At 43.9% G+C, this 21,193-nt stretch overlaps 2 protein-coding genes across 6 annotated transcripts in view; both read right to left on the bottom strand.

Annotated features, from left to right (window-relative positions):
* Positions 1–6,758, bottom strand: part of ahdc1 (AT hook, DNA binding motif, containing 1) — a 21,631-nt gene extending 14,873 nt beyond the window's left edge. For both annotated transcript variants that reach the window (XM_017041207.2, XM_025065092.1), the window contains exon 1: positions 5,128–6,758. The gene's annotated coding sequence lies outside the window, so the exon portion shown is untranslated. The remainder of the gene's footprint in view (positions 1–5,127) is intronic.
* A 561-nt stretch (positions 6,759–7,319) lies between these two features.
* yrk (Yes-related kinase) overlaps positions 7,320–21,193 on the bottom strand; it is a 14,978-nt gene continuing 1,104 nt past the window's right edge. For 2 of the 4 annotated variants that reach the window (XM_008331593.3, XM_025065094.1), the window contains 12 exons: positions 17,022–17,065; positions 16,010–16,261; positions 15,654–15,756; positions 15,255–15,353; positions 14,940–15,043; positions 14,686–14,835; positions 13,137–13,301; positions 11,838–12,017; positions 10,868–10,944; positions 10,629–10,782; positions 10,165–10,296; positions 7,320–8,793 (listed from right to left, as the gene is read on the bottom strand). In XM_008331593.3, coding sequence (XP_008329815.1) covers positions 8,585–8,793; positions 10,165–10,296; positions 10,629–10,782; positions 10,868–10,944; positions 11,838–12,017; positions 13,137–13,301; positions 14,686–14,835; positions 14,940–15,043; positions 15,255–15,353; positions 15,654–15,756; positions 16,010–16,238 — 1,602 coding nt within the window. In that variant the 5' untranslated portion in view covers positions 16,239–16,261; positions 17,022–17,065 and the 3' untranslated portion in view covers positions 7,320–8,584. Of the gene's footprint in view, positions 8,794–10,164; positions 10,297–10,628; positions 10,783–10,867; positions 10,945–11,837; positions 12,018–12,542; positions 12,699–13,136; positions 13,302–14,685; positions 14,836–14,939; positions 15,044–15,254; positions 15,354–15,653; positions 15,757–16,009; positions 16,262–17,021; positions 17,066–21,193 lie in introns of all 4 variants that reach the window. The other 2 variants (XM_008331594.3, XM_017041203.2) reach the window with 2 other exon arrangements.

Here is a 21,193-nt window from a genome sequence, read left to right on the forward strand (position 1 = left end):
ACAACAATGGCCGCCTTGTGAACATTCCAACTGTAGGTACTGACAGCTCATCAGCCCCAGCTCCTGCACACACACCTCCAAAAAAGTGTATATACACACACATGCTGCACACACAGCATGACCACACAACAGTGGAGCTCTCTGGTTCTTGGCCTCCAGCCTGGACCAGGTAACACACTCAAACACACTCAGGTGAGTGCACAAACACACACACACTCACACTCAGACTCATCTGCACACATCCTAAGAAATTATGACTTGTGCTGAGAGTTAACACTTCAGTTCCTCACTGTCTACCTGCACCATCACACACACACACACACACACACACACACAGTCGCTGCACACAGCATTCATCCATCTTCCCCTTCTTCCCGACTACTCTCTGTCTTCCTCTCTTATCTCTTCCTCCCCCCTCCTCCCCCCTCCACATCCTTCTGCTTTCACTCCCCCTTCACTTGTTCCTCCCCGTCTCCCCCTTTCTTCTTCTCGGTCTCAGGAAGTATGTGTTCTCACTCGTAACACACAATGAGGACACACATTCACACATGCGCGCGCACACACACACCGAAACACACATGATCTCTTTCTCTCCTGGAAGGTAGCGAATCTTTTTCGTCCCTCGGGGGCAACGCTTCCTCCCCGAGAAGGAGGGAGAGAAGGGAAAGAAAAAGGGAGAACTAGAAACGAGGGTGGAATGGGCAAGACGGAGGAAGAGGAGGAGGAGGAGAGGGAGGAGGGGAGGGAGGAGAGGGGCTGAAAAACTCCATTCACCATGGGGGTTTATAGACAGACCTCTGAGTGCTCTGATTATCTGTTCATATTGACAGGACGGCGTTCAAGCCGCGGCGCTGGAACGCTGACAGAGTTGTGAAGCCAAATTAGACGGTGGAGTGAGGTGATGGTGATGGTGCTGGTGGTGGTGGTGCTGATGGTGTGTGTGTGTGTGTGTGTTGGGGGGAGGAGGGTGTTGAGGAGAATCACTAACAAGTCTCTGCTTATCCTCTGACTCACTGTTTTCAACACACATACCCAGACACCGCCGCTAAAACACAGATAACTCTGACGCACAAGCGTGAAACAGCAGCAAAATCAGACGTACTGTACTGTACATGTGAGAGTGTGTTGGTGTGTGTGTCTCTCTCTCGCTCTCTCTCTGTGTGTGTGTGTGTGTGCCAGACAGAGATTCTGCTCTTCGTACATTTGTATGTCTGCGTGTTTTCCCCATCTCTCGCTCCTCTTTAATAATTGAGCTGATTCTGTCCAGCTTGTTAGGGAGGTACACAGCAGCTTCACACTCTGTCTCCCTCTCCTTCTCATCCTCTCCACACGCTCTACCTCACCCTTTTCATCCTTCCATCCCGCCACTCTCCCTTCATTTATCACTTTTTCCTCCCTGACCCCTCTGTCCTCTCCAATTCTTCTCTGTAGGCCCCCTCCTCACTGTTCTCCTCCTCTCCATCTTTCTCAAGAAATCCCTCCTGTGTCCCCCACCCCTCACCCCCCTCACCCCCCTCCAGCTCCACTGCATCTCTCCACCCCTCTGACCTCCATCATCCCTCCACTCTTGCCTCCCTCCCACAACCCTCCGGAGGTGAGAGGTCAAAGCTTCCTCTCCGCTGTCGGACTAAAACCGGCTGCAGCCAGCCCCTGGGTGGGAGGTGGAAGTGGGGAGAGGGTGAGGAAGGACAAGTAGAAGTAAGATGGGGAGGAAAAAAAAGAAGAAGCAGAGGATGGGACTGACTAAATGACAGATACAGAGGAGGAGGAGGAGGGGTGGCAGGAAGAAGGAGAGGAGGAGGCAGGAGGAAAGAGAAAGAGAGATGTTTTCTATTGAAGCGGTGCCTTTGGCTAGGAGGAGACGTTTTATGAATGTATTGTGTGGGAGGTGACAGAATGGAGCATACAAGTGCTGCTTACACTAACGCTAAATGGTTGAGGTGTATGAGTGAGTGTGTGCGCGTCGCCTTGTGTTTGTGTGTGTGAATGGTCTGCTCTGCCAGTGTCCGGCCCTCTCCTCGGCCCGCTGACCACTCAACGGAATTTATGCTACAGGTTTGCACCTCCACCCACAGAGGGCCAGGGCTTTTAGACAAACAGTCTGGATTCAAACCCACAACCCCATGGTGAACTGAGCCTCAGACTCCCCGAATGTGTGTGGGTGTGACGCTGATAAAAGAAGACGCTTATTTGACACAAGGACAAAAACAATGTCAGTTCTCGAGCTTTTACCCTGTAATATTCTATATAAAATATATAAAATATTGAACATTATAGATTAAAAACATTGGTAAAGATCTGCACCCAGGCTCAGAAAACATTCAAACTTGGTCGTTTTTCAACAGAGGAACTTAGAACGTCTCTGATTTCACAAATTAATATTAAAAACACTGATCATTTGCATCTTAATTAGAGAGTTTTACAATGTCTCCGTGACAATTGGAGAAAGCTCTCTCACTCTAACCAATCAGATTCTGTCAAGCTGAATGGATGCAAATTCTGTGTGAAAGCCTCTGATCCTGGATCAGTTCAGAGAAGCTTTCAAACTGCTGAGTAATAACGGTCCGACAGGACTGCTGAATGACAGGTGGATGCTGAAAACTAAAGTTGATCTTCAGCTGCTGCTGGTTTGTCTCCAGCGAACACCTCAAAGCTGCGTCTTCCAGGGGTCACCACAGCCGACTATACGTCTCCATCTTATTTATTTCTCTCCTTCTCTGCCGTTACACCAACCATTTTCACATCCTCCTCCACCAACACCATGAATCTCCTGAATCTGCTGCCTGGCAGCTCCATCTCTAACTCTCCTGGTCTCATATATATAGTCACTGTCTCAGGCCCAGAACAGGTCCAAACCATCTCAGCCTGGTCTTTGAACATCTGTCCCACATTAAACCAGAAACATTTGATTAAGTTGATTCTCTGATTCTCCTCATCTGCATTGGTGGGTTTGGTAGAGGCAGATGGTAAGGAGTGTGTTCTGCTAGTTGGTGATTTGTGCGTTGCTGATGACACGGCACATTTTCTGGTGAGGTAAGCATTAGGAGACGAGGAAACCGCTTTCACTCAGGTGTAGTTTTTTCAGGTTGTGGGATTTAAGCCAACGCTCAGAGATGAGCCCAAAGTGTATTAAGGAAATATGACCCACAACCTCAGACCAGCAGCAACCTCAGTTGTTGACGTGTGATTGGTCGATCAAAAGTTTCCAGTAACAACCAATTAACAAGTGCAACTAAAGCAGACGTTATCATCAACGTTTCAGAAGTTAAGATTAATGAAAAATACACAGGTTCATCAGGTTAATATTTACAAGGACTAACTTTCAGGTCCAAACCCGCTCCAGGACAAACACAGCTCTCCACCAACATCAACAGGTTGCAGCTCTGTTAAACTTCCTGTTGCAACAGTGGAGGTCAAGAAACACTCACAGTATAACATGTGTTCATGTGTGTGTCCCTTTGTGTGTATATACACATATGTGTGTGTGTGTGTGTGTGTGCGTGTGCAAACATTCAAAAAGGTCCATTCTGTCTTCTCCATCTCCATGACGACCTCGTATCAAGAGGACGTCTGACTACAGCAACCTCCTGCTGATAGGCAGAGAGAGGAAACAGATGATTGGTTGATCTGTTGGCTGTCACATCAGCAGGGTGTATCTGTGTGACACTGCAATACACACACGCACAGGCGCGCACACACACACACACACACAGAGAGCTTTAAGACTCGTCTTTGCCATCAGCCCACAACACCTATGAAACGACACAAGGGCACACACAAAAGATACTTTTTTTCCACACAAACACACACAGAGCTTTGAGACACACTGTTGTGTGTGAGGTGTGTTGACCCTGCCAGTGAGGACAGGCGGAACGTCAACGGAGCTACAAGGCCGTTGCTATGACGACTGGCCCCGCTCTTACAGGTAGGAGGCACAGTATGCCTGGGCTCTTATATGTTCACATTGTCTGTTGGAACACACACACATGCATATGCACACACACACAAAAACACACACAAAAACAAGACAAAGCATCAGCACTCAAGTCAAGTCTGACAGAGCGGCCTCATGCCAAGGTAAGGCCGTTTCCTTTTTTCATTCCAGCATTTAGAGTTGAAATTATTCATTACGTCCAAGTGGCCGTGCCAACAGGAGAACTCACTCCTCCAGCAGCTGCTGAGGGAGTGAGACTGTCTAACTGAGAGACAGACAGACAGACAGACAGACAAAGCATCACTCTGCATACCAACAGCACCTGCACTAGGGCACTCTGTGCACGTCTCTGAGGGGGCCCTTAAATAACCAACTGTCAGTGCCCAGACACTGACATTGACTTCCCTCTCTCTCTCTCTCTCACACACACACACACACACGTCTTCTCTTCCAGGTTCTCCTAAGCTCTTTCCTTCCTTTGTCTTACACACACACACGCACGCACAAATCACATGCACACTCCTCCGCCTCTAAAACCCCAGACAAGAGCTGATAATCACCACCATGAGTATGCTGTGTCTCTCCAGCTCGGCAGCCCTGTTGCCACTGCAGGATGCTGCTGCTCCTGCTGCTGTGTCCTGCCTTAAAAAGTCCTAATGGCTCAGAATCAGACTGGCAGCCGGAGGGGAGACTGAGCCCACTCTCACACACAGCCCTGTTCTGAAGCAGACATCTGTCCGTCATAAAGAGCCGGGCTCACAAACATCACATCTCTGCCATAAGGACTCATGATGAGAGAAGTCCCATCAAACTCAGCCACAGGGTGTGTGTGTGTGTGTGTGTGTGTGTACTTGTGTAGCACAGTGCACTGTTGCTCTCCTATGGTGTTTAGTGAGAATGAAGAATACCCCGATGACACATCATGTACACAGGTGGGGGTCACACAGGGGGGTTCAGAACACCGACGTCCAATCACATCTGGGTCTGACCACACGTACGCGGTGCCTGCCTACAGTAAAGCCCAGATGACCCCCAGCTCCGGCAGTGCGCAACCGTGGCGTTCACGGAACAGATAGGAATCATGTGCTGAAAAAGTCCCACTGATGTGCTGCACAGCTGGCTGAGCGGACTCTCAACATTTTGGACGGTGTGTGTGTGTGTGTGTGTGTGTGTGTGTGGATACAGAGACTCACCCAGGAGCACAGAGAGAGTGGAGGTTGGCGCTGCTGGCAGCTGGAGCTGATGCGGTGTCAGTGCTGACTGGCGCGGCTGTCGGCGGCAGCAGCGGCGGCGGCGGCGGCTGCAGCAGCGGCGGGTCTTCGCTCCTCTCCTCTCCCAGGTCACGGAGCCGCAGTGTGGACGGCTGCAGCCGTCAGCTGCCAGCATTTCCCCTTCATCTGAGCCAGTCCTCCGACATCAGCGTCTCCAGTGAACGTCCTCCTTTTCCTCTGGCTCACGTCAATATCTGCACCCACAAAAGATGTGACAGCAAATCAGTCAACGGTGGGGATTTTCGCAAAAACTGCAGTCAGTGACGTTGGTTCACGATCTCCTGGCCGGCTGAGGCGCTGACATGACTGCGCTCCAGCCCCGTCCTCTCGTTCTGGTCACAGGAGCGGGACTCCCCTGTATGCGGGCGCCCGTGCGTCCGTGTCTCTGCGATTCCAGCTCTGTCTCTGGTGCGCCCCAGTCTCTGCTGCGCCTCTCCAACGTGCCTGAGTATCAAAACCACACAGGCACCCGTAGCTGGACTCACTTTACACCCCAGGAACCATGGGAGGAGTAGTTTAGGGAGGACAGAATAGAAATAGAGTGTGAATGAAGAAGACAGAGACCAGGGTGAGAAAGAAAGAGAGAGAGAGAGAGAGATGGGGGGGGGGAGGGAGAGAGAGAGAGAGAGAGAGAGAAACGAGTAGGAGGATAAAACATAGTTGTCTGGGTTACCAGTAAGACAGTGAGCTGTTTTATATTATAGCCTAACACTATATTTGTTACATTTAAGCTCTGCTTTTTATGTCTTTGTATTTTTTTTGTTGTTGTTTCAGAACTGATTTACAGGAAAATCATAAAAACTTTACACCAGTCGTTATTATGGAAAACACAGGAATGTCCTTTAACAGAGTTCTTACTAACCTCTTCACACCACGACCACATATTTTACACTAGAAAGAATCCCACAGTGCACCACCAAATGTATATGGATCAGAATATTACAGTTTACCTCAGTGTGAAACCTGGGCCTGTTTAGTTGAACACCAGCCAACAGGGCTGAATATTAGAAGACATTGAAGAAAGATACATGAAAATCTTCTTTAAAAAAAGAAAAGAACCATCTGCTACCACCTAGTGGAAGCGTATTTAACTGTTTTACCAGTCACTTTCGAAACAAAGCACAAAGACAACAAAGAACCAGGATCTGAAAACAGGAAGTTTCAGTTTGTCCAGCAGAAGCTCACTGCTGTGGTTTAATTTAGGCCCAACATGTGGCCCACATTCTGGCTACCTCAAGACCAGGTGTGGACCACTAAAGGCCTGCATCTGCCCCACATGGACCACAAGTGAAATGTTGTTTAAAACAATGACCACCTAAAGAGCACCACCGACGTGACCTGCACTTTAATTTGAAGGAAAATTAATCTTTATTATAATATCATGACAGAGATATCTAAACAGAAGCATTTTCTTCTTAAGACAATAAAATAGAATCCTTCTCTGTGTGTGTGTGTGTAACATGTCACCCTGCCCTCCCACCAGCAGGACACTGTATACATGGTAACTGTACGGTTACACTGCAGAAGTGCTGGCCCCGTGCACTGACATATATCTGAGGAAATTACAACAACAGCAGAAACAGTTCATACAACACTGTAGGAGGATAAAACATAGTTGTCTGGGTTACCAGTAAGACAGTGAGCTGTTTTATATTATAGCCTAACACTATATTTGTTACATTTAAGCTCTGCTTTTTATGTCTTTGTATTTTTTTTGTTGTTGTTTCAGAACTGATTTACAGGAAAATCATAAAAACTTTACACCAGTCGTTATTATGGAAAACACAGGAATGTCCTTTAACAGAGTTCTTACTAACCTCTTCACACCACGACCACATATTTTACACTAGAAAGAATCCCACAGTGCACCACCAAATGTATATGGATCAGAATATTACAGTTTACCTCAGTGTGAAACCTGGGCCTGTTTAGTTGAACACCAGCCAACAGGGCTGAATATTAGAAGACATTGAAGAAAGATACATGAAAATCTTCTTTAAAAAAAGAAAAGAACCATCTGCTACCACCTAGTGGAAGCGTATTTAACTGTTTTACCAGTCACTTTCGAAACAAAGCACAAAGACAACAAAGAACCAGGATCTGAAAACAGGAAGTTTCAGTTTGTCCAGCAGAAGCTCACTGCTGTGGTTTAATTTAGGCCCAACATGTGGCCCACATTCTGGCTACCTCAAGACCAGGTGTGGACCACTAAAGGCCTGCATCTGCCCCACATGGACCACAAGTGAAATGTTGTTTAAAACAATGACCACCTAAAGAGCACCACCGACGTGACCTGCACTTTAATTTGAAGGAAAATTAATCTTTATTATAATATCATGACAGAGATATCTAAACAGAAGCATTTTCTTCTTAAGACAATAAAATAGAATCCTTCTCTGTGTGTGTGTGTGTAACATGTCACCCTGCCCTCCCACCAGCAGGACACTGTATACATGGTAACTGTACGGTTACACTGCAGAAGTGCTGGCCCCGTGCACTGACATATATCTGAGGAAATTACAACAACAGCAGAAACAGTTCATACAACACTGTGGTGAGTGGTTAGTCAAACAAAGAGCATTCCTCAGACTTTGGTAACAGAGTATAAAAATGATATTTAAAATCTGAAACAGACGTTTGTTTGACCACTTCAGGGTGTGTCATGAACACACATGCATCTTAGCTCAAGTTCAAAACCTTCTCTTTCTGAATAATATAAAAGTTTTGTTTTTCATTAAAAACAAACCCCTTTCTTTTCAGTAGTTAGACATGAAGCTTACATAAGAGTGGTTGTCAGACACATCTATACATAATCTACCCAGTTACTGCTCAGGTTCACTGGGTTCATTTTTTTTTTTTTTTTTGCACAGTAACCTGTTGGATCTGGGTTTACTTTTTCTTAAAACAAACAAACCAATAAAATATCTTCAGGTAAAGAGCTAGTCCCCTGTGATGACACTGTCCTCGGAGAAAGAAAGGCACGTATGTGGTAGATGAACAGACCATGTACCAACTCCACTTCCCCCACCTCAGCACAACCATCTACATCTTCTTGCAGTTCCTTGTTGTCATGGTTACAGAGTAAAGCAACATCACTGCAAGGCCTGAGCAGCAGAGCTCCGACTCTGCTCCTCAACACAGTCGACGGAGCTGTCCTGAGCGGGCTGCGGTGCCGAAGAAGGAAAACAAAAAGTGTCCCTGAACAATTAAGACAAGGGAATGATATGTTTGTATACTGAGAGTGCCGCTCTATGTACAGTGTACGACAACGAATGTGAATGCACTACGATATGACTGTCAGCGTACATCTGTCTGTGTCTGGGGGGGGGGGGGGGGCTGCGCTCCATTATCACTCCATGTCACTCCCACACGTGTGCCGTCACAGGTTTTCTCCAGGCTGGTACTGCGGCTCCGTGGCGGTGAAGTAATCCTCCAGGAAGGACTGCAGGTAGTCGAAGGTGTGCCTCTCGTCGGCCTCTCGCCTCCAGCACTGCAGCATGAGTTCATGGAGCGAGGCGGGGCAGCCCGAGGCACAGGGCATTCTGTAGCCCCTCTCCACCTGCTCCAGCACCTCACGGTTGTTCATGCCTGCAAGAGTTTCAGGAAGAAGAGAGAGGGACACTGGTTGGAGTCAACAGAGCACAGACGGCATACAGATACTGTTGTCATGATCAGTCATCAGAACAGCAGCATCAAATTAAAAAAATAAAAAAAGGTTTCAAATACCTTGTGAAATTGTATCTTTTTAAAAACATTCACTAGAGTTAAGACTAGGCTTAGCCTTAGAAAAAATAATGTTAATTTTGTAGGTATTTTCAATGAAAACTTTATACAAAATAAGGAGCATTTAGAAGCATTGGTCACATCATAGCTTTGTCTGTAGGAAGTTATGTGCACGCTTTTGGCTCAGAATCTATATATCTATACTTCTTCATCCTATCTCACTATATTTTTCATTATACATTATTTAAAAAACCACTTCCAGCTGTTATCTGTATCTCCAGGAACTATGTACAATTGCTTTATTTGTTCTGCTTGTTTCTTTGTACTCTTTCTTTTTAGTCTCTGTTTGGGTTTATATTTCACTTTTAACTGTAAAAGTACAGGATCATACTGTTCGAGCTGGATGCATTTTATAAACTATCTAAAAAATATCTTTGAGAAAAACCTCCATCTTTTTTCTTCTTCTTTGTAAAACCAAAAGAACATTAAAATAGAAAACTTGATTTCTGGCCCTAGAACCGGGGTGTGACTTGGTAAAGAATAATTCTACAAAGAAGGACATTTTATCAATACTTTTCTGGTCCCCTAATGTGTCTTAGACATGTTTGACTCACCTCAGTCTTCTACTTTACTCATGATAACAAAAATTCAATCAGCAATTCTCAGCACATCCATCCGTCGCCCTCTTCTGGCAGTGTCTAGTTGAACTCACACTGGTGCGTCCGGTGTTATACAGGGGACAATTAATTCATCTGTTTTCAGACTTTAAAACTGAGTCGCGTTTTAATTTGTTGGATGAAAAATCTCCTCTAAAACCCTGGTCTCCGCGGCCGACAGCTGCCCTGACTGCCTCCACTCTCTACCTCTGGGAAACCATTAAGTGCTGTTTGAGGTAAAATGCACACAGATGCACTACTGCAGGAGTGTCACCACACAAATCACTCCAGTACACTGTCAAATACAGTGAAGTACCAGCACTGGGAGGCTTAGTCAGCAGCCGTATGAACCTTCGGGGGGAACATTTGACAGTGACTCCAATGGAGGAGAAACATTTATTTTTATTTATTTATTTATTTTAAGGAACACAAACCTGCGAGAGACCACCTGCAAGTGTTCTCCCCAACACTCACGCTGTCATCATTCAAATGGAAACGTTTGTGAAATTCACAATTTCAGAATTATTTTCCAGCAGTGTTTTTTTAAGTTCCAGCCCGGTGGACAGTACGGGTCACATACCTGGGTACGGTACACGTCCCTTGGTGATGAGCTCTGTTAGTAGGATACCAAAGCTCCAGACATCTGACTTGATGGTAAAGCGTCCATATAATGCAGCTTCTGGAGCCGTCCACTTGATGGGGAACTTGGCCCCTGAAACCATGGAAACAGAGTGTAGAAGCTTAATTATATCATTAGGACAGGTTATATACATGTATGTATATATATATATCTATAAATCATCACTGTTTCCAAGCGCAGACACGAACACACCGACACAGCTGTACTTTACATCTTCTACAAGTTAAAAAATATGACTGAAGATGATGGATGAGAGAAGAAAAATAAACAAACAAAACAGTACAACCTTTTCATACATGAATACATGTAATAAAGATAATAAAAAAAAGAAAACACTGTCAGGAAAAATGATTGTTTGAATAAAAAAGGTTAGCCACACAGCTAGTCACATTGTTAAACGTTACCTTGTCTGGCTGTGTACTCATTGTCCTCAATGAGTCTGGCCAGACCAAAGTCAGCGATCTTGCACACCAGGTTGTCTCCCACCAGGATGTTAGCCGCTCGCAGGTCACGGTGGATGTAGTTCATCCGCTCAATGTACGCCATACCGGCCGCAATCTGCAGACACGTATCATAACCATTTAAATAGAAATGTAGTAGCTGTTCCCACATGTGAGTGTGTTTACGTCTGTCTCCAACTCACCTGTGCGGCCATGTCCACCAGCTGAGGCAGCTTCAGGTTCTGGCCCTCGCCGTCTTTTAGGAAGTCCAACAAACTTCCTGCAAATGATAGCAGGGAAGCATCATAAAAGGTCTGACATGTATGGAACTGCATTACATCATGTGTTTTCAATGAATATTCTCCAGTCATTACACATCATCTAAAATCGTTTTTTTTAAAGAGAAATACAGTGCTGTTGTACTTGAGTGAGTGGGATTTACATGAAAAAGTTACACACAATGTGTTCTTATCTAGAAAATAATGGTAATGTTAGATAAGACATATATTTCGAGGGGACTGTTTTTGAAATCCAAAGTGTGTTAAAACAAAAAATGAGACCAAAAAGTCTACTGTCGAAGTCTATTGCTTCTAGGGAAACCAGACAGGATGGCCATGTGTAACAGACACATTAGTATATTGGTTTAAAAAAATAATAATGTCTTCAATCCAAACGGATTCTGGGTATTTGGAATTTCATGATGACTTTTGTTCATTCTGCCATGTTCTGTCAACAACTCAGTAGAATTCAGCCAATTCATCACAGTGGCTTAAAGGATTCTTCACAGCAGCACATTAAAGGGTGAGTTCAGGTAAGTTCAGCCACACAGACGTACTGTGAACTAGTGCCAGTGCCACAGCGCCACATGGTGGCCACAGTAAGCGCTGCAAGTATGCATGCATAGTGTGGTTTACAATGCAAATATGCAACGATTCCACATTATAAATTCTTGCAGTGTCTTTTCAACTTAGTCTGAACTCTTTGCTGGCTTAAAAGGATGTAAGTGAGGTGCTGTATAATGTTAGAGGAGGTATAAACTCCACAGAAATATTCTGTTACCTTTGAAAAAAAAGTGAAAATAAAAAACAAAAGAAAAGGAAAAAACAACAACGTTCCCACTTTCCAGCAGTGATTCATGCCGTAGAGGAAGTCACAGTTGAAGCAGCCAGATACCTTGGCTCATGAACTCAGTGATAATGTAGATAGGCTCCTCGGAGACAACGGCATAGAGCTGCACCAGTTTGTCATGGCGAAGCCTCTTCATGATTTGAGCCTCCTCCAGGAAGGCCTCGGGGGACATGGTTCCTGGCTTCAGAGTCTTCACTGCTACCTTGGTGGTGCCGTTCCACATGCCTGGCATGCAGACAAGTCAGTATTAATGCGCACAAGACACACTGTACAACAACAAAACATTTGTTTTCCAGCCCACTGATGTACTGTGTGTGTATGTGTGTGTGTGTGCATGCATCCTCAGGGACAGTGGAAAGCAAATATAAACATCAAAAAAATAAAATAAAAACATGATGCATGCAAACGTGTCAGGTTGTAGAACATGCATGACCTGAGACTGAGTGATGTTACTGGGAGATGGAGGTTAATCGCTCTCACATCAGAACCAGCGGCAGCTGAGCTAGAGTTTATCCATCTTCAGCTGTTTGGTTGCTTCAATGACAAATTGGTTGGTGGTATTAATGGTATCAGTATGAATACTTTGTACTGGAACATCTGAAGACTTGATGAGGCGCCTACACTTCACCAACTCACTTCTGTTTGAGTTCTATGTCACACATTCACAATTACTCACTGTACATTTAAACTTGTATTCCTGTTAACCCCATTGACAGCAACAGACACTACAGACACCAACATCAGTCTCACCCATATAAACGTCCCCAAAGCAGCCCTGACCCAGCTTCTTTGTCAGGGCCAGTTCTTCCCTGGACACCTCCCAAGCGTCACGCCCGAGGCCCAGGGTGAGAGGGGTGGAGTTGATACAGGGCGTGGTCAGGTAATAACACAGCCCATTATTATTTTCTGATGGTGGAGGTCAATGGAGCCAAAGAGGGTGGTGGTGGTAGAGTGTAGGGACGAAGGTGTGTTAGGGTGAAAGAATTAAATGTAGGGTGTTGGGTGGAGAGGTGGGAGAAAGAAGGGAGGGGGAGGAAGTGACACAGATGAGATGATGAAACATGCACATGCAAAAGCAGGGGAGGAGAGGAACAGCTCTGCATACCTGGATCTTTGACATTTTAAAAAATGACTTTTACTGTTTTACGTTCCAATCAGAGTCGGAGTCTGACGGCAGGTGAGGGCAGACACTCAGAGTAAGACAGAGAAAGACTTTGCCCACGGTCAGTCGGTGCTTTCACACCTGAAATGTTAACTGATGTCCGTGTCAGCTGGACATGATGCTCTCTGATCCAGGTGTGCTCCAGCCGTTACCTTCCCACCCACTGCTACATGACATCCTACCCATCCAGACTTCTCCAAATTGGCCGTTGCCCAGTTTCTTAATCAGATGGAGGGATTCCCTGGGAATCTCCCACATATCCTTGGTCTTCACTGATAAGTCAGCCAGCTTAGGCATGCCCCGTTTACAGCTGCCAATCAAACGGCAGCACAGCCCTGCTGCTCTCTCTGAGAGAGGGAGAGAGAAGAAAGAGTGGCAGAGAGGTGGAGTAAAGAAAAACACAGAGCAAAGGCGGAGATAAAGAAGGATCAAGAAAGGTTGGCTACATGAATTATGCAACTGACAAACAGAGAACAACACAAACACAAGGACCTTTGAGCAAATCAGACACAGAAAATGCAATTAGAAGCAGACGCTTCATCGTGCTCCACCTGCGGAGGCTGAGGAAAACAACAGACCACAGAACAGACACAGATACAGAAAAAGAAAGTTCAACACTTGAGCCTAGATTAGACAGACTGGTGATGAGAATGACGTCAAGAAAAGAAAAACAAGCCAGTTATTGCTGCTATATCAGCACGAGCCACTAGGGGGCAGATGCAGACAGGTAGATAGCACAGGAAGCCAGGGTGTGAAACCTGCCTTTGTTATTTGTTTTTTTTTCTTTCAATAATTTGATTCTGATCAACAGTTAGTAAGAAAAAGCCTCAAAGGAAATATTTAGTTATTATGAAGTTACTAAGAAAGGCAGTTTGTCATCACAAGAATCACAGGAACTACTGCAGGAAGAGAACTAGAACTGTTTTCATTTCTACTGCAGGAAGGACATTTAATTTGCTGCATTTTTCATACATTTCTTTCTAAAAACTAAAAATTATCTTAGTAATTAAAAACATATAAAAGAAAAGTTGAAAAGTAAAAGTGGTTACGCAGCAGTGAAAGTTAACAAAAACTTTTCATAATGAGGCAACATGAAAACACCAGCTAAGAATTGTTTCAGCTGTGTCCAAATATTATGAGTTTTTCTGCCAATTATTACCTAAATGTTATTTTCAAATGCTTTGATTACATTAGTTAAAAATGAACATCTATACATTTAATAAAAACATTTATAACTGTAACTATGTTGGTTTTCCATATATTTTCTCTAAAACCTAAAATTGTGTTTGAAATGCAAGCACAGCCTTGAAAATGAATATATCACACAATAATACAGAACCTTGTACTTTCATCGCAAGATATCACTAAACATTAACACGACTATTTTTATGCAGCTTTTGTTGTTTGTTTTTCTGCACATGCATTTTAGTGGATTAAAATCTCTTGGTCTATTTTAGAACAACTGGTTATTTAAAAAAAATTAAGCTATGACTAAAAATTCCTTGGATACAAGTCATTTGAGTGATTCACTCTTAAATGGAAGTGCACTCCCATTGGAGAGTGACTGTGCAAATAAATGTTCAATAATGGTAAAAAAAAAGGAGAACTGCTGCTCCACAGCGGTGGGTCGGGAGGACACTTGAGAAGAACTGCTGCTCCACAGCGGTGGGTCGACGGTGAAACAATGTTTCTGAACGCTGTGAAAAGAGGATGAATGTGACTGTGTGTCACCTTTGTAGTGCTCCACCAGCTGCTGAACAGTGTCAAACTGAGATCTGGTGGTGATGTAGTAGCCGCCGTTGTCTAGTTTACGGATCTTGTAATGCTTCACGTGGTCGCCCTTGTTATCGTCCCAGTCACGGATAGACAGAGAGAAAGCTCCTGTGAAGAGATTAAAAGGAGGCCGAGAGAAGGAAGGTGAGGACAGGGGAGATAAAAGACACAGTCACTGTGTGTGTGTGTGTGTGTGTGTGTGGTCATCATACCTTTAGTGGTCTCACTCTCTCGTATTAGAAAAGTTCCCCTCTGGTTACCGTGGCCCAGAAGTTGTCTTTCTGCATCCTTCCTGCCCATCTTCCCAAAATACCACCTGTTGTCAGGGCAACCACACACGGGTTGAGACTTTTTCTTTTTCATTTCCTGTCCATCACTTAAAGATGTAGTTTGTGAAATGTATCTAATATCTAATACAATATAATTTTAACGTATTTATGATATGTTCCCTAATCTAGGGCAAAGATTTGTAACGGTTAATGTTAAGGTAAAGGTTAGGGAGGTCTGCGTGTGTGTTTTCTACTCACTCCTCGGCCTGTATGGAGTCGACAGGAGCTACGTAGTTGGAAGGGATGTAACCAGAGTTGCCAGTGTCCAGAGATCGAGCCTCCCACCAGTCGCCCTCTCTGAAAAAAACAAAACCCAAAAACACACAGAAGTCCCACGTCACAGTAGAAGGAGCACCACAGACAGCAGTAACGGTCGACGCTCAGCCACAGCCATAGATTTGTAACTGAAAACCAGAGCCGAGGGGATTCACAGAGATCAGATCAGTAGAGATGTCTAAAAGATCTCCACAATCCTTACAGAGTAGAATCTCAGGCACAGCGTTTCCAGGTCAACGTGTGTCTTTATTGTCGTCACACTGATGATGATTTCCAGCGGACACACGCAAACACGTTTGTATTTAGCTGGTATGTACTCACGTATTGTTGATGATCTGGAACTTTTCTCCTTTCTGGAATGTCAGGTCGTCTTCTGTCCGAGCATCGTAGTCGTAAAGAGCTATGAAGAGAGTGACGCCACCACCTGGAAACAAGAATGGACATACACAACACACACTTCTATATTTTTGGATTTTTCAAGTATGGCTATAGCACAGGACAGCATACTGTGGTATACTACAGTACAGTATGGTATACTGTAGTACAACTGTACCTCAGACAGCACAGTACAGTAAGAGTCTCAGTTGGTAAATATTGTGTTAATGATATAAACTTGTGACGTAGTTGAATTTCCTCATCTCTGTTGAACCTGGCTGTGAGGAGGGGGCGGGTCTTACTTGTGCTCCCAGGCCACTGATGGGTGGTGGTGTTGGGGAAGCTGCAGGGGAAGCCCTTATTGAAGTCTGGAATACCGGGGGTGGGGTCAGGACAGTAACGATCCTGGGTGAAGACAGGAGACAACCCTGTGTCTACATTGTTAGGAGACAGGTCTGTGGCGTCCAACGCCGCTGCCGCCGCCGCCGCCACCGCCGCAGACTTTTTCTGCTTGCAACAGGTACACCCCATGATAACTGGCACAGAGACAGTGTCTACGAAAGGAAACAGAATACAGGAAGGAAGAAGAGGAATGTTTTTCAGTTATACTGTTTTTTTCCACTCCATTTGGTTCAGAGTTAAAAATATAGTTCCTGTGGAAAACGTTTGACCAAGTTTAATGATTCCTTTTATATATAATTGTTCATTCACATCACATGAGTGAACTCAATTCATGGACAAGGCCATTTATAACACAGTGTCGTGGAGAGAAGGGAACAACCAACCCATAATTCTTACATATTAATCTAGAATCTGTTACTTATACAAAGTTTGTTTATAGATTTTCAAACTGTTTCATAGCAACATCATTTTTTTTATCAGATTACCATAGTGGATCAACAAAAAAGTTCTTTCAAAGTCAGAACAGTGGACTGAAGTAAATTAAACTACATTCCTCATCAAATCAGTTTTTTTTAATGATGTGAAATTTATGGAGAACTACTACTGCAGGTCATTTAAAAATTCAAATGTTTTTGGAGAAAATACACATACTTTAATATTAGATCTAATTAAGGAAAGCAGCTTTGCAAACGGTACAGCAAGGTAATAAATAATTCAACTTTCTGAGTTCATAGACAAGCTGGTAGGAGAATGAAAGTGACAATTCAGTAACAGACAGGGTTCAATCTCGCCTAGTGAAAGAAACGCACCGAAGAGAACTGTAAAGGGAGCTTAAAATAAAATTCAACTTCCCCCAAAGAACCATGAGAAGCAGAGAGTGGAGGTAAGAAGGAGAAGTTAACTTTTCCTCACCTGATGTCTTCCTCGGTCAGATCATCTGTCAATCACCATCGCCACTGGAGGAGAAAAAAAAAAGAGAGAAAAACAGGGGGAAGAGGTGAATGACAAGGTCTTGGAAGAGAAAGTACGGCAAAAAGAAAGAGTGAGTGGCAGAGAACCAGAAAAGCAGAAGGTGGAGGAGAATGTGAGTGAACGGCTGCAGAGCATTAAAGCGTGAATAAAGAGAAATGTGAAGGCAAAGTCAGAGACAGCTTTGTATAAGAAATGGCAGTGAGAGACAGAGTAAGAAGTGTGAGGTGAGCCACTTCCCTTTTTGCACAGCAAAGAGTCACCACACTATGGTCAAGATGCTGTATTTGTGTGGTCGGGTAAAACATGTTTCATACAGACTGTGTCACGGCACTCACAGATGCAATTTTGACATGCAGTTCTGTGCCAAACAGTGTTTCAACAGGACAACGCAGAACTGTGTGTCAACAGGAGGAAATGAGACAGAAACAAAACGGGGAAAAAAACACTGCAAGGACGACTCAAGGAGTCCTTGCAGTGGTCCTTGTTGTTGTTGTTGTGAGTCCTGAGTTGGTCCTAAAGGCTGATCTCCACCACCGAGCAAGTATACTTCAGGTTTAGGAAAAATATTAGGACAGGTACTATGTCTATTAGTATGATTCCATCACAATATATAACTGGGTGGTGAGAGAGAGAGAGAGAGAGAGAGAGAGAGAGTCTATAAAATCATTCTAAAATCGTTGAAAAGTATGAACTTTTTTTTTTTAAAGTTCTTCCAGAGCTGTGTTCATGTGCAGACATGTTGCCCTGCGTCTAAATCTTCTCTCTTTTGTAGCGAGTAATTAGGTTTTAGCTAATGCATAGGTTATCAAAGTGAAGGAACGAGTGGGTGGGTGTCATGTGGTAGCACGACCCACAGGTTCAGGCAATAGTATGGCAGTCACGAGGAACAACTGTTAATATTTAGATTTACCCCAAATATGAACTGGGTGTCACGCAGGGCATCGGCCGGTGTGTGAACATCACAACGTCAGTGTAACATTTTATAGAGCAAGCGTACATGAGGAGGGATGATTGGATTTGTCCAATTCACAGAGAGAAAAGAGAAGAAAACAGAGCTAGTGTAGCATAGATTATTTAAAGCTTGCATTTTCATGGACTGATATTGCACCTACATGATTTTCTAAATCTTGTTTTTATTTAGATAATGCAACGACGAAGGCCACGTCGTCTATAAAACATGCCTGCAGAGTAAACACTAGTTTACATTCAAAACTGCTAAATTTAAAATAACAAAATATAGAAATCATGAGGCTCCAGTCAATCTGTTACAACCTTTTCAGTTCCAGGTGAAATCACAAGCCCAGAAAGAGTTGAGTTTCCTTTTCACTCATCACTCTGATCCATTGTTATGATACATATTTTGGGGAGAAATTTAATAGATTTACAATCACAGATATGCTTAAAGCTGAGTGGCCAGTCCCTGGAATTCAGATGTGCAACAGATGAAGCTGCCCAAACTCTGGGCTGCAGCCTCCCCACCTACTGAGGAATGTAAGGGAAGTCACACACACAGGAAGAACAATACAGATTATGGCAGTGAGGCACCGAGACAAAGTCTAATTCGTTTTCATTTGCAGAAAACAAAAGCTGCAGCACCGGTGGTTTTTTCCTGATTTTCCTCCCACTCTTTAAAGCACAACACAATTTATTACGGGCTTGGATCACACACCTCAAGAAAAATATGCAACAGTTTTATATTTGCACACACGCACACACTTGTATACTATCGGGTCACCATCAGGAGAGCGACAGGAAGCAAGCCCTGTTAGAGCTTCCTGTCCACCCCTCTGATGGCTCCCCCCTTTTCCTGGAAACTGTGAGGATAGAGTCCATCCACACACACACACACACACACACACACACACACACATACAGAAAGCTGCAGCTGCAGAGGGACAAACACACACAAAACACATCTTCCTTTCTGTTTGCTGTTTATTCCTCCTGGACTACACCCTTCCATCTCTGACTTTCTCACCACGCTCCTACAGCAGATAACTGCATTCCTCATTAGAGAAAATACTTGAATATTTGTCAGCGGTCATTCAGCAACTGTTGCTCTTCTCTTCTCTGTCTCTTTACAATAAGAGGAATAAGTTCACACAGTGATGTTTATAGAACAGAGTTCCTGTTAACGTAGATGGTTTCGGTCTCTCGCTTTCCTCATTGCACAAGAAAACTCATTTATAAAAAGCCTGATTTTTTTTCTGAGGTTCACATTAAAAAATTCACACGGATAAAAGTGTCTGCTCAATGTATTGTAACGTAATAGTAGTACTAGACCAAAGTAAAAAGTAGATCATAAGGAGCCACCTTACTGTCCCACAGGTGGCAGTGTGGCAGGATCTGTAGGACACTTAATCAACTGTTGGCTAATCATTCTAATGTATTTTTGTTTTTATACTTTTGACAATATTTTTGGCTGTTTTTGGTGTACTGATTTTCAGCACATTTATAATTTTTTAATTAATTTGGTGTCCATGTTCAGATGAGTATTGTGAGAGATCTTAAGGAAAACAACAACCTCTGGTGCTCAGATTACTGAAACTAAAGAAACTTAGACTGATGTTTGAAGGTTAGGCTGCTTTCTAAAACATTTAGTGTAAAGTACAGCCCATGTCACACCTTTTTTAAATTACTGTTAAGCCACATGCACACACACCGAGTGATTCAGCAACATATCTGTGGTTTTCACAAGTTAAGTTAAAAAAAAAAAACCCAAGACTTCCATTTTCTAGTACATCGCAATAAACCCATCATCACGTACCAGTCTTAATTTAATGCCTTTTTACCGAATGCATTGTTGTCATTAAAGCGATGGCTGGTGGTGATGCAACTGTGTGTATTCCAGCACAGAAGCAGTTCACAATAGAATTATGACATCGTGGGGAAGTACACATTTGTTAAAACACTGTCCGTGCGAACCTTCACTAAAAATAATTACTTTTTTCCACCAAGTCACAACAATTACATTCCAGTGAATCAGCTACAGTCAGCTCCTCAGATAAAATGTTCACAAACATTATATAATAGTGAAAAGCGTTCACAAAGTGGAGGGAAGGACCCTCCCCAGGGCAACAGAGTTGTAGCAGGGGTCTCAAAAAGGCACATGAAATTCATTTTTCCCAACAGTGAGGAGATTGCTGTGATGTATGAATTGATTATTAATGAGAACAGCAGTATGTTGGTGGTAGGACTGCTGCTTACCACCAGAGGACTCCACCTTTCATACCTAGTCCCCAAATTCCTGCTTTAGTTGTGTCAAAAAATAATTGCCAAATCACTATGCTTGAAATAAAGTTGAGTAGAATATTGAAGCAATAGGAGGAGGGGGGGCTAGGGGGAGCAATAGTCTTATCCTCAAAACGAGGGCACTGCAGAAAAAGTTTCAGAATCACTAATGTTGATATAGTTCACCATTAGAGCTTCCTCCTGGTGGTTGAAAAACTTCAAAAATCACAACAGCATCATCCTTCATCGTTACACTCAAAAACATCGAAAACCCAGTGACACACCCTTTCCTGAGCAGCAGAGTGCAGATAAGCTGCTCCCAGTGGAGTTCGCCATGGGAACGCCAGGCAACACACACATCAATTGTTCAGATTTGTAAGTTTCAGTACTTTGACACAATTTCAGTGCTCGACTCAGACTTCCACCAGACCTCCTGTTCCTCCAGCTTTTTTTTTTTGGTCTATACCTTTCACTCTGACTCTGTCGCTGGTAAGCAGGAAGCCCAACAGGATGCTGAGTGTGAGTGGGGCAGGAATGATATGACAATGGGAAGCAGGCGGCCACTGAAATCTCCTACAGCGGACACAGCCAACTGTTAGGACATACATAGGTGGAATCCAGCAGAAAGGAGAGGACCACAATACTGTCAGTGGAAAAGTGAGTCGTCTCATTCAAGGGGATGTCCTGTTTCCTCATTATGTCATCACTTCCTTTTGATACTACAGCGGTTTGCTGGAACTCATTAACACACAGCACATACTTCTACAAAAACCAGAACTATTTAGGTCAGCTGGAAATTCTTGAGAAGATAGTACTGTACACTTGTAAAACCTCACTGTCACATACACACAAAAATGTACATCCACACCCCCTTTCCTTCC

This window comes from Cynoglossus semilaevis, chromosome 18, assembly GCF_000523025.1.
Source record: "Cynoglossus semilaevis isolate Cse_v1.0 chromosome 18, Cse_v1.0, whole genome shotgun sequence".
Classification (NCBI taxonomy): Eukaryota; Metazoa; Chordata; class Actinopteri; order Pleuronectiformes; family Cynoglossidae; genus Cynoglossus; species Cynoglossus semilaevis.